This window comes from Squalius cephalus (assembly GCF_949319135.1).
Source record: "Squalius cephalus genome assembly, chromosome: 4".
In the NCBI taxonomy this organism is placed as follows: domain Eukaryota; kingdom Metazoa; phylum Chordata; class Actinopteri; order Cypriniformes; family Leuciscidae; genus Squalius; species Squalius cephalus.
Window position 1 is genome coordinate 7,147,855 of NC_137125.1, and position 13,400 is coordinate 7,161,254.

General features: G+C 41.5%; 1 protein-coding gene across 1 annotated transcript in view; it reads left to right on the forward strand.

Annotated features, from left to right (window-relative positions):
* LOC307157233 (protein NLRC3-like) overlaps positions 1-13,400 on the forward strand; it is a 50,857-nt gene that overhangs the window by 18,705 nt on the left and 18,752 nt on the right. The window contains exon 2 of the mRNA XM_079869080.1: positions 10,995-11,292. Within this exon, the coding sequence (XP_079725206.1) occupies positions 11,025-11,292 (268 nt within the window). The 5' untranslated portion in view covers positions 10,995-11,024. The remainder of the gene's footprint in view (positions 1-10,994; positions 11,293-13,400) is intronic.

Below are 13,400 nucleotides of genomic sequence, written 5' to 3' on the forward strand. Positions count from 1 at the left end.
TTGTTGTTTATGTTGCTTTCTTCGCGAGCAAATGACGTCGATCGCTTCTTTCCAGCATAGGCTACACCACGCCTATCAAGTAAGGGTAGGCTACTGTTGGCAGTGGAAACGCTAGCTGATTCATGGTTTACCGACCCGACCCGAACCCTACCGTACTGTACTGTACCGTACCGCTCAGTGGAAACAAGCCATTAAAGAAATCCCCACTGGTAAGAACAAGAGCAGGAGCTGCCCAAAAGTTGCCCCATAGACATACTATGGCGAAGGTCGGCCCATGAATCGCATGTGTTTCTCCTACTATGGTAAATTGCATAGGGATTTTGTATTGATCATAACTCTGGATCACAGTGTCATAGAGACAAGGGGGCAGGCTCATTTTACTTAGACAACCAATCAGTCTCTCAAGATCATTGTGAAGCTATCAAGCCACGCCCTAGAAACCATTTAGAGCACCTTAGCAACAAGGTCCATAGACTTCCATTGAAAGATATCAAAGGGATATCTTTGTATATAAGTGTCTTAGAAAAATGAGGGTGGTCTTGTTTGACTCGGGGCAGCAAACAGCCAATCATGAATCACCTCAAAACTTCCAGCCCCACCCTAGCAACCATTGTCGAGCACCTTAGCAACCAAATTCCAAAGAGGGACATCTTCCATTCTGAATGTCACAGAGGCATGGGAGTTATATCATTCATACTGACAAGCAGCCTTTTGGAGTTTCATCATTTGCAGCTCCCAAGCAACTACATAGCAATCAAACAGAGTACCCTAGCAACCGTTTAGCAAGACCTATATCTCTGCAAAATGAAATCATGGTAAACTATGATAATCATGTTAGCATCATGCTAGCAATATGCTAATCATAATTAGCATGTTGCTAGTGTAACTGGTCTTTATTGTCCCTCTGCGTTGTGTTGTGTTGTTAATAAAACTCGTGCTTCAATAATCAGGTCCAAGTAATTTTATTCTCCTGAAAAACATCGTGTAACCAGGGTGAGTGAGTCAAAATAATTCAGCCTGCGTCACACCACTCTGGCGCGCTGGCCTTGCACACGTGAACTGATAGCTATGACACAGTTTAACAAATTCACAAAATAAACGTTTCAAATGAATTCATTCTCTCATATCAAAAATAGAACAATTTACCTGAAAAACATCGTGTAACCAGGGTGAGTGAGTCAAAATAATTCAGCCTGCGTCACACCACTCTGGCGCTATAATAAGACACATTTTTCACTCTTCACTAATATATAACACTCTTCTTGGTCTCAAAATAAGTAGGCTATTGCTCATGATATATCACACATATAATTGACAGATAATTTACAGACAGAATTACAGAGCTCTCAATCACACGACTTACCGCTGGCCTTGCACACGTGAACTGATAGCTGCGACACAGGGTGCACACAGCACAGAGAACCAGCCAGCCAATAGGAAACCCTGTTGACCCTTATTCTATCCAATCATCTTTCAGTGTGAATATTTAACAGATCATTATTAGCAAGTGGAGACACACACACACAATATATATAACTCCGTTACATTCTCCCCTTCTGAACTCCACTTGCAAATAAACAAAAATAAAATATCATGGCATAATACATCACCCACGACTAATCAGGTAACACTCAGGTACAAAGAACATCAGTAATCATAACAGATCTATGTATACTTATACACTTGTAAAATAACAAAAAAAACAAAAAAATTGGAATGCAATGCAAATACATCTCACAGAGAAAAAAAAATGTAGATGAGTATTCCAGTTCATAGACTATTCTTACGAAGAATTAGAGGAAGGAAAGGTTAGCTACGCCCCTCCAAACTCATAGGTCAACATGCCTGTTACATGTTTAGTACACTCACTCAACATATATACATTCCTTTCAATGACATCTCGGTATACCGACTAAATATAGTCGCAACTCAACCACAAAAGAAAAAGAAAACAAACAGAAGAAAATAGATTAGATCCACATAGGCGCATTAACCTGGTTATCTATTCTTTGTACTTGCATTGTTTCAATAAGCCTTACGACTGGTCTGATAAACCTTCCCGCTCTTGATCTGACTGAAGTCATCAACCCTCCAACATCATTTTGGTTAACTGATTGAACTGTTACTACAGTAGCTACATCACTTTGACAGTCAACGTCTGAAGACAGCTGGTCCAATGCAGTCAAATTTGAATTAATGTCCAGATCAATTTCATCATCAGCTGAATGTGGAAGTATAACAGAGTCCTCTAACCCACCCAATACCACTGAGTCACTGGAACCATCATGACTTCCAATCCTTTCTTGTCTACCAACCTCTTCTTCCAACATTTCTGGCCCCTTTTCAGAACCACTTGAACTGTCAAGCTCTGAAACCCATACCACAGTTCTCTCACCAGCTGCAGGCTGAGGCAAGTGATCTAGAGTCTGGGTTTCTTCACTCCCAACACACCCTTCCGCACTCAAAGGTCCCTCTGCAACCTCATCGGGAAGAGGCAGAAAATTAACAGGCATTATCAAGTTGCGGTGAACAATCTTCACTTGGCCTGTGGAAGAATTCTCAATTTTGAAAGTATTGGTTTCAGCATTCTTGTCAACTACAATGTATAGACTGCTCTCCCAGCGGTCGGACAATTTTCGTTTCCCACGCTCTCCCTTGTTCGCCAACAGGACCCTATCCCCGACATCTACGGGAGCACCCTTAACCTTTCTGTTATACAGAGCAGCATGTCGTTTCAGCTGTTTTCCTGCAGTCATTCCCGCAATTGTCACCGCTTGTTTGAGGTCTTTTAACAAATCCCTAACGTACTCATCATAGTCAACTATGTCATTGTCACGCAAAACTGACCCAAAAACCACATCAACAGGTAGTCTTGGAGTCCTGCCAAACATCAGTTGAAAAGGCGCATATCCAGTCGTTTCATGAATTGTACAATTGTACGCAAATGTCAGTGACTTCAACTTTCTAGGCCACCTTTGCTTCGCTGTAGGGGGGAGAGCTCGAATCATGTTACCGAGAGTCCTATTAAATCTTTCCACCCCTCCATTGCCCATTGGGTGATACGGAGTGGTGTGTGACTTTTCCACACCTGCAACAGACAATAGCTCAGAAATCAAAGCACTTTCAAAATTTGCTCCTTGATCGGAGTGAATTCGTTTGGGGAAACCATATATACAAAAAAAATTGTCCCATAACTGTTTGGCAACAGCTTTGGCTGACTGATTTGGGCAATGAAAAGCGTGTGCCAACTTTGTAAAATGATCAGTGACAACAAGAACATCCACTGACTTGTTCCTGCTGTCCTCAGCTGACCAAAAGTCAACACACACAAGCTCCAAGGGATCAGATGTGACAATGTTTTCAAGAGGGGCTCTAGCTTCTGGCTCAGGGGATTTGCCATAGACACATCTCCTACAACATTTAACATAATCTCTCACATCCTTCTCAAGTTTATGCCAAAAAAAACGTTGTCTCGCCAGATACAATGTCCTTTGTTGGCCCTGATGACCAGCATCATCATGAACCCCCCTCAAAACTGTCCCCACCAACAGTTTCGGAACGACATACTGGAAAGTCTTTTTCTTTGACACTACATCCCTTGAAACTCTGTAAAGAATCCCTGCTCTCATCTCAAACTTACTCCAGGATCTAAGCAGCCTCACCACTTCCACTAGCTCCCGTTTACACTCACGATTAGACGGTTTCTTACCCCTCTCAACATAGAAAATCACTCTAGCCAATATGTTGTCAGTCTGCTGCTTCTCAGCCAACTCTTCGTAAGACAGGCCCTTCAGTTTTGGTTGATCTGTGGGAACAACATGATGAATCAACTGTGGTAACAAAAGGTCACACTGTGGTGTAACCAAATGAGACCTCTTTGCCTCCATGACCGCTGACACTTCCATTGCGGACCAAAAACTAGATGACCCATTTACAGCTGTTTGAGAATTAACTGCCAACATGCCATGACTTGGCTCAATGCCAGACTCCATGCCAGGTTCAAAAGGGTGTGCGGACCATCTGAAAACTTCTTGAACCTGCTCTCCTTGGACTGCTGATGCTTCCTTCAACAGTGAGTTATAAGGTACCCTAGTAAGACGATGCAAGGCGCTCTGCTTCACAAATGGCTCTCTGCTAAGAGCATCCGCCACAACATTCCTTGAACCAGGTATGTACCTAATATCGAACTGATATGGAGCCAACTTGGCAACCCACCTATGCTCGCAAGCATCCAGTTTCGGCTTTGTCAAAATATATGTCAGTGGGTTGTTATCAGTCCATACTGTGAAGGGCCGACCTCTTAACCAGTGACTGAATTTGTCACATACCGCCCACTTCAATGCAAAAAATTCTAGCCGATGTGCTGGATATTTCGACTGAGCGAACGAAAGTGACTTACTGGCGAAATAAACTGGCTTTGCTGTACCCCCCTCCTCTGGCACTTGTGAAAGTACAGCACCCAGGCCACTACTGGAAGCATCCACCGAAACTAAAAATGGCCTGTTGAAATCCGGATGAGCCAATAAAACACTGTCAATCAGGGCCTGTTTAAGACGACTAAATGCCTGCCTACAATCGTCAGTCCAATCCTCTGCAGTGAGTGTTCTTTTCAACGTGGTCTTCCTACCCTTTTTTCTTCTCTGAGCCTTAGGACCCGCAATCAACTGAAAAAGTGGCCTTGCAATTACTGAACACTGTTCTATAAACTGCTGGTAATATACAACCATCCCAAGAAAAGAACGTATCTTCTGTTGAGATGGGACACCAGTGTTTCCATCCATAAGGTCTGACTCAGTCATTTCAATAATCACCTTGATTTTATCAGGGTCTGAAGCCACCCCTGCCTCGCTGACCACATGACCAAGGAACTTAACTGACCGTTGCAAAAAATGACATTTCTTTGGAGCTAATTTCAAATTATGAGATTTCAGGCGCTCAAAAACCAACTCCAATCTCTTCAATCCCAACTCTTCATTTGGGGCAAAAACAAGCACATCATCCAAGTAACAGAGAAGACTCAGGAAATTCTGATCTCCAAAAATTCCAAGCATCATTCTCATAAAAGTCGCCGGACTGTTACAAAGGCCCTGAGGAAGGCGATTATACTCATATAGCCCAAAAGGAGATGTGAAAGCAGTGTATTTGCGGTCTTCCTTATGTACTGCAACGTTGTAGTAACCAGATGTCAGATCCATAGTAGAAAAGAAAACATTTCCACCCAGCGCAGCTAAAGCGTCGGCTTGATGAGGCAGTGGATGGGCATCCTTTATTGTTCGAGCATTGAGCCACCTAAAATCAGTACAGAGTCTCAAATCTCCATTTCTCTTCCAAACAATCACCAGAGGGGAAGCATACTCACTACTGGATCTTCTGATAATTTCCCTCTCCTCCATTTCATCCAAAGCTTGCCTGAGCTTATCATACTGATTAGGCGGAAGTCGTCTGTACGGAAGTCTAAATGGATGTTCATCACTGAGCCTTATCCGATGTACATAACCCTCAGCCTTGCCACAATCAAGTCTGTGTCTAGAGAAGATACATTTGTACTTTGCAAGTAGATCAACAAGTTTTTCCTTCCATTCTGAAGACAACTGACAAGAACTCAAATCAACATCTGCAAGTCCCAGGTTCATTAACCTATCACTGAACTCACAGCCTTCCTTGGGTGCACTGATATCCGACAAACTGTCAGCACTTGAATTGTCAGGAAACTCTACATTGTTTGTATGTTGTTTGATTGTGTATGGCAACCCTATGTTTGTGACACTCGCATCAGGATCAAAATCCTCCAATGCCAAACACGGATAAATGTCAGCCAATTTTGCATTACGTCTGAGAGTAACGGACACCGGTGAAGGGTTAATTACTTTAACAGGCACCCATCCATCGGCCCACAACCTCGCCACTGTGCGACCAATAAGGATATTTCTGGGCCTTGAGTGAGCACTGCACGGCTCTGCAATGATGGCACTGCCAGCTGACAAATTGTTTAGATTAGAGAGTTTTGTCCAGACTAAATGTTCCTGTAAAGGTTCAAGTGTGACCGAGTTCTTCAGTTTAACCGTTCCAACCTTCTCAGGGACAACTGTTCCATTCCACCTCTCAACGTTAGCCAGCAACTGAATAAGATTGCTATCCTCAGAATTCGTATCGACATTGGACCTCATTTTCTCCATTAATCCTCCATGCTTTTTCAACTCTTTGATTAGGTGTTTTATCACGTTACTGCCCACAATGAGGTCATCAACCTGGCCGTCTACAACTAAGGTAGGAACCTGAACAGTACACCCATAAACAGTCATGTTTAAGTCACACATACCGATCGGTTTTGTTTTTGACCCACCACAGCCGACCAGTACTACATCAGATGGCGACACCGAACCATTCAAGGCTATACCAGCATCCTTCAATTTAGACACAGCCACAGAACTCAAAGTGCAAGCCATAGAACCACAATCAATCATACCTTTAACAATCACTGTGTTCTCCAGCAAAACGTCAGTATAAAACAATCCCTCATGCATCGACAGTTTTTGTGTGTTTTGCACTATGACAGTCACGTTTTGGTTGATTTCCTCACATACAGTAGAGTACAATGATTTGAGATCGACATCATATACTTGGGGAGTTTCATAAGGCCCATCATTCCCCCCCACCGCATGCGGGCCTTTCAGTTTCCCTGCTGGCCAGGGGGGCATGCTGCAGACGCAGCCCCAACACCACCCTCAGTAACAGCATTTGGGCACTCAAAACGTGTGTGATTTGGGGCATAGCATTCAAAACAGAGCCCTTTTGCCCGACAATGGTTAGAGGTGGAATGGTTAAGGTCCCCACAAACTCTACACGCACCCCGTCCATCCCCTCTATATCTGGCCCTTGGTCGCACAGAGTTTTCAGCAGGTTTTGTTGGACCACTCGGAACTTTTTCCAACACATGTTCCAGTCGTGTAATTAGGCGCTCTAAGGTTTCAACAGAACTGCAAGCAAAAGACTGCTGAACTTGAGGAGCGTTACATTTAATTGCTGCCACCTCATAATCGCTAGCCACGTCGTGAACAGAAGGTAAGGTTTGCATTGTGGTTTCCTGCTTCTGAGCTAAGCATGACAACTGATTTCGTGTATATCTGGTTTCCCTCTGAAATTCATCCAACCTTTCTTGCACTTCAGCAGCTGTCCAGTGTTGCTGAGGTTTACATCTGAAAATCAGCTGCAACTGGGGGTCTGGGCAATGTCTGATGAACATGACAGTCACCTCCTGAGATGGATTATCAAGCTTTTTTCCTTGTCTTTTCAAACAGTCATCTGCTACATCAATTGCCCTATTGAGCCTTATCCAATAGTCAAACGAGCTCTCCCCTTTAAGCGGCAAGGTGGCATAAAAATCAGCCAAGGGCATGGCAGAGTACACTGCGTCACCGAAATGTTGCTTCAGGATGTCAAAAACAGGTCCAGGGCCAATACTCAAGTCAGTATTTTCATAGTTGCGTAGGGCTATTTTAACGACATCTCGAGCCCTTCCCATTAATCGGCTCAGAACTTCTTCAGCCTGACATTCTTGACTATACTCACGTTTACGCAAGTATACCGACATCAATTCCACCCATTCATAAATCGTACATTTATCAGAACCATCCCCACGATAGTAAGCTGGCTCTTTAACATCAGACTGTAATACCAGCTTCAAATTTTGCATGTCAGAGGGTCCACTGCTGCCAGCGTGTCCTGATCTAGATCCCGCCCCACACCCCGTTACTCTGGATTCCAGACAGGATACAATATTCTCACTGATAGATTGACCTATTTGTTTTACCACATTGGCCAACATATCCATCGGAATACTACCCTCTGCAGATGAAGTCCTTAACTCATTCACATCTGTCCCAGTAATCTCATGCTGATCAATTTGACCTGTTTCCCCACAATGTTCATAGGCTACCCGTGGTGTGGAAGTCAGTGGGTAGCCGGAAATCCCCCTACCTACAGAAAATGTTACATCTGTCTGATACACACCTCTTCCTCTTCCCAGACCTGGTGTGTTAAATTTCTTCATTTTCTGTTACTCTATTGAACCCCCGCAAAAAAAAAAAAAAAGTGTAAAAAAAAAGAAAAACACTAAAATAAGAGTAACATCCAAAACAGAAAATAGTTCAGATAATATGCATAATTTTTTTTTTACCAGTTTCAAATTATTATTATTATTATTATTTTATTTTTTTAATCAGTTTCAATCGTTTTTTTTTTTTTCTGTTTCAATTTTTTTTTTTTTTTTTTTTTTTTTTTTCAGAGTTTCAATCCATTAATTTTACTCAGTTCTGTGTTCATATATTCGCGTGCAGTATTGTAAGCAACCACCTCGTCTTCACTTCCGAGCTCCGCCTCGCGCTGACGCTCTGAAAGTCTGCTCCGCAACGATGACCAGAGTTTCGCCTCTCGCGGTATTCCTCCGCCGTCCGCTGTGCACCAAATGCCTGGATGTCCGCCTGGCGTCACAAGGTCGACGCAGATGCTCGGAAGGCCGATCACGGCACCAATGTAACTGGTCTTTATTGTCCCTCTGCGTTGTGTTGTGTTGTTAATAAAACTCGTGCTTCAATAATCAGGTCCAAGTAATTTTATTCTCCTGAAAAACATCGTGTAACCAGGGTGAGTGAGTCAAAATAATTCAGCCTGCGTCACACCACTCTGGCGCGCTGGCCTTGCACACGTGAACTGATAGCTATGACACAGTTTAACAAATTCACAAAATAAACGTTTCAAATGAATTCATTCTCTCATATCAAAAATAGAACAATTTACCTGAAAAACATCGTGTAACCAGGGTGAGTGAGTCAAAATAATTCAGCCTGCGTCACACCACTCTGGCGCTATAATAAGACACATTTTTCACTCTTCACTAATATATAACACTCTTCTTGGTCTCAAAATAAGTAGGCTATTGCTCATGATATATCACACATATAATTGACAGATAATTTACAGACAGAATTACAGAGCTCTCAATCACACGACTTACCGCTGGCCTTGCACACGTGAACTGATAGCTGCGACACAGGGTGCACACAGCACAGAGAACCAGCCAGCCAATAGGAAACCCTGTTGACCCTTATTCTATCCAATCATCTTTCAGTGTGAATATTTAACAGATCATTATTAGCAAGTGGAGACACACACACACAATATATATAACTCCGTTACATTAGCATCATGCTAACATGGTTTACCATAGTTTACGATGAATTCCCATAACTTACCATAATTTACCACGTTCTAGCATGATTTACTTTGATTCTAGCATAATTTGCCATAGTTTACCATGATTTACCATGTTGTAGCATAATTTACCATGAATTATCATGGAACGTCCTGATTGCGTATGCAACCCATCATTCCCTGAAGGAGGGAACGGAGGACGTAGTCCCTTTGCCACTATAGTTGGACCACCACTGACTCCAAGTTACGCTCGGCTCCTCAGCGAAAAACAGATGGTGTTTGCATCCACTACCGTATTTATACCTGCCTCGTGGGGCGGAGCGCGTGATGAAAATTCAAGTCGCCATTGCGCGCATTGGCTCGTTCAAGCATGCTCGAAGAAGATAGGCTCCCTAGCCCCCATTCAGTCGATGTCGACTACGTCCTCTGTTTCTTCCTTCAGGGAACGGTGGTGGGTTGCATAAGCAACCAGGACGTTTCATTTAGTGTTTGAGTCATACAATAATAATATGACAGACATTGCTCTGTTTAATGTTGATTAAGTGGGTATATTCTCACAGGATTTTCTTTGTAAAACAAGTTATATTGCAGTTGAAGAAAGAAAAGCGAAAGATTTGAAATTTCATGTGATTTATATCTGTTGTCAATTCAGATGAAGTGAATGTGAATGAGTGACAAGTTCTCTGCATTATGCAGGTTTTTCTTTCTTCTTCTTCTTGTTTCCTGTTGATGTGTACTTCTTGAGTTGACCGTGGATGAGTGACTGGCGAGCCAACAGTGCCTAGTTAATGTCACAACGCGTCTTTCTCTGGAGCGAGCTCAGTATCCTTAATCAAACAGATAAGAGAATACAACACGCCATACACTTCAGATACCTGGAGTGAAACTGAGTTTAAAACTACCCGGGTAGTAAATCTTTCTTCTGTCACGTGACTACTTCTGCTTCTATTTTTTTTTCTACTTCAATATTTCTTTCCTGGAAGGATCAGACTTTATGAAAGAAAAAAGAAGATAAATAAGAACACAAGGAAAATACTTTCTGAACTGTGTTTGGGGAACCATTTATTTTATTTGTCATACCAAACAGGCCTGATGATTGTATTTTGTTGTTGTTGTTCTATCAATTGTATGTTTACAAACTGGTACCAATACAAAATGTTTTCTTTATTTGACAAGTGGTAATTGCTGTCTCAAATCCTCCTTACGAACTTAGACGTAACTTTACTGTAATGCTACTGTGCCCATTCAACCTCAGTTAATTTAGTTAATTTTGATACACGGGTTACAGAAGGATATGCTAAACATGTTGCATGAGGTGCAAGTAACAATAAGAGGAGAAGATGACATGACTCACTGAGTTTTTTGGCTGATCCTACTCACCTAAGTTGTTTAATGGACTTGTAAAGGGCGCGTGAGAGAAAAATAAATAAATAAAGAGCGCACGGATGGCACGCTAACAGGCTAGCGAATTACTAGTGTGTTGTGCTAGCAATAACGATTTAGATTGAAGTAAGCGATGTCAGAATAATATGTGATGTTGAGTAAGTTATATTTAGCAGTATAAACAACAAGGAATGATAGTAAATAATGATTCAAAACAGAAAGGTATACAAAGCTTACAGACGCAAACCAACACAACAGCAGCAGAAGCAACGAGGCAGACAGGAGCAATCGATCAGCGAACCCAATCACAGCTTCATTTCATAACCCAAAATACATTTGAGTGCTTATGTCCAAATGTTAGGAGTGAAACTACTTCAGATCTTTTTCTTTTTGTCCTGCAGCTGTGAATCTGTGTGAATCAGTGAAGGACAATGGCGTCTGTTGAAGATCTGCTTGAGAAATCACTGAATGAACTGGTAGAAGCTGAATGGAAGAAGTTTAAGTGGCACTTACAGAATGATCATGAGTGTATAACAAAGAAAGACATGGAGAAAGCAGATATCTTAGACACAGTGGATAAGATGGCAGCATGTTTTGGGCCAGAAGAAGCTGTGAAGATCACAGTGGAGATCCTGAGGAAGATAAACCAGAACAATCTGGCTAAGCAACTGGAGAACAAACACAAGCAACACAAGCAAGGTAAGGTTTAATTCACTGTGACTGTAATGTAGGTGACAAGCCACATGAAGACATCTGTCGCTGTTGGAGGAGCTCATTCAAAAGAAATATATGTGTACTTCCTGTACATGGAAACAAGAAAGTATAAAAGCAAACAGGGCCAAGAACAGCAACAGATGTTATACAAGTACATTTAATAGAACAGTGTCTGATTTTACAAAATGGTTAAATGGTTTACAATGGTCTAAAAACCTTAATCAAAACTTCTGCTAGCAACTAGAACATTGACGTAAAATTGCGGGTGTGTATTTGCTGCCTTTGTAGCACCTCTCAGCGGTAAATCACAGACTTTGAAAAGTGTCAGTTTATTCTCTATTGCCTAATCAGCCGTGGCTTATTGAGAACTGGTAGCAGATCAATTCAAGTGAAACATTGTAGTTAAACGAACTCATAATACTGTATTACAGTACAAATTTAGAACTAAAGAAATGTAGGCTTCTATTATCGCATCAAATTTTAGCAAAGTAGGCTAATCGTTAACATTGTGTGCCCAGATGTTCTATAGCTAGAAAGGCTATGCATGTCAAGGTTATGCATCTTATACTTTGTGTTATTTTAATTTGTTAGTAGGCCTAGATTTATGAACTGGAACAGTGAAATAATTTAAAATAAATGATCGTAAAATTACTTGCTAACCGATGTTAGTCGGCAGCATTTGTGTTTTAGGATTAATTAAGAATTAAATGGGCTTATTGAAGGTTGTTATGATTTGCATTATTTTCTTTAATAAATAATGAAAACATTTCAACAAAAAACATTGCAATAGAAAAATGTCACATCTATGAGGCTTTGTGCAGCCTAAGCATAAAGCGTTAAACTCATGCTCATATGACAGTGTTCAGACGATAGCTGGGTGGTCAACGCTTTAACATGTGTCTCTCGGTGCTTCAAATGTTCTGACTTGATAAAACTGTATATTTCACTGCGTGTCATCCACACCAATTACAAAAAATAACTGTTACAAATTATTTAGCCTTTGTTACTTCAAAGGTTACTACTTGAATTCACTTTACAATAAACCGATAAACAATAAAACAAGGTTGATCGCGAATTAAAGAGCTCTGTGTCTGCTGCTCACTCGCATTCATTTCTAGTTGGCATGAGCGCGTTTCGTCAACAGTTCAGTTAGTAGTTATGATGATGTCATTCAGCTTGTGTCAAAATGATTTATGACCACATCGATGTCCAAACAACGTATGAATGGGTATTGCAAAAATGCAGTTGGTTAAAAAAAAACATCTCAGAGTGTTTCCTGAAGAGTTTCTCTCTCACATCATTGTTTGACTAGCCTGGTTAAAACCAGACCATTCTCAGTAGTAACTGAGTTATGGTCTGGCAAAGCTTCATTAATAACTCATTTCCAAAGGGGCGTCACCAACGGACGTTGCTCAAATGCCTCTGGGCGCAATTGGATAGACCTAAAACCAATCAGGGGTGTGCGTTTCCCAAAACCATAGTTGCTAACTGAGTTAGCAACTTTGTTGGTTGCAATGCAATTTCCCATTGCCAACCAACTAAGTTGCTAACAGGTTAGCAACTATGGTTTTGGGAAACGCACCCCTGAGCGATCGTCATCGCGTAAAGCCATATGCTGTGTCCCAATTCGCCTAAGTTACACTACGCCATAAAAGTATGTACTCTTTTTGTGAAGAAAAGGTATTTACTTTTGAATGTGTAGCAAAAAAGTAGTCAAGCTTTGGGACGTCGCTCAAATGCCTCTGGGTGCAATTGGATAGACCTAAAACCAATCAGAGCAATCGTCATCGTGTAAAGCCCCCCTCAACGTTATTGATTGGTGCCTCGATTTGGACGGATTAGAAATCGGCTTGAATGGGCTCTTTGCCAGACTACTTGCAGAGCAAATCTAAATTTGCCGGAAGTTGTCAGGGTTTTCCCAGGCTAGTGTTTGACAGTCTCTGTGTCAGAAGGGAGTTTGAGTTCAGTGATCAGGATGAGACATTGTGAATGTTTTGTTAGTGTTGAATTTATTTCAAAGTACAATCTTAAAAGTTATTTATAGTTAAACGTTTAAATTATGTATTTTAAAAATAAAAGATGGTTTAAATAAT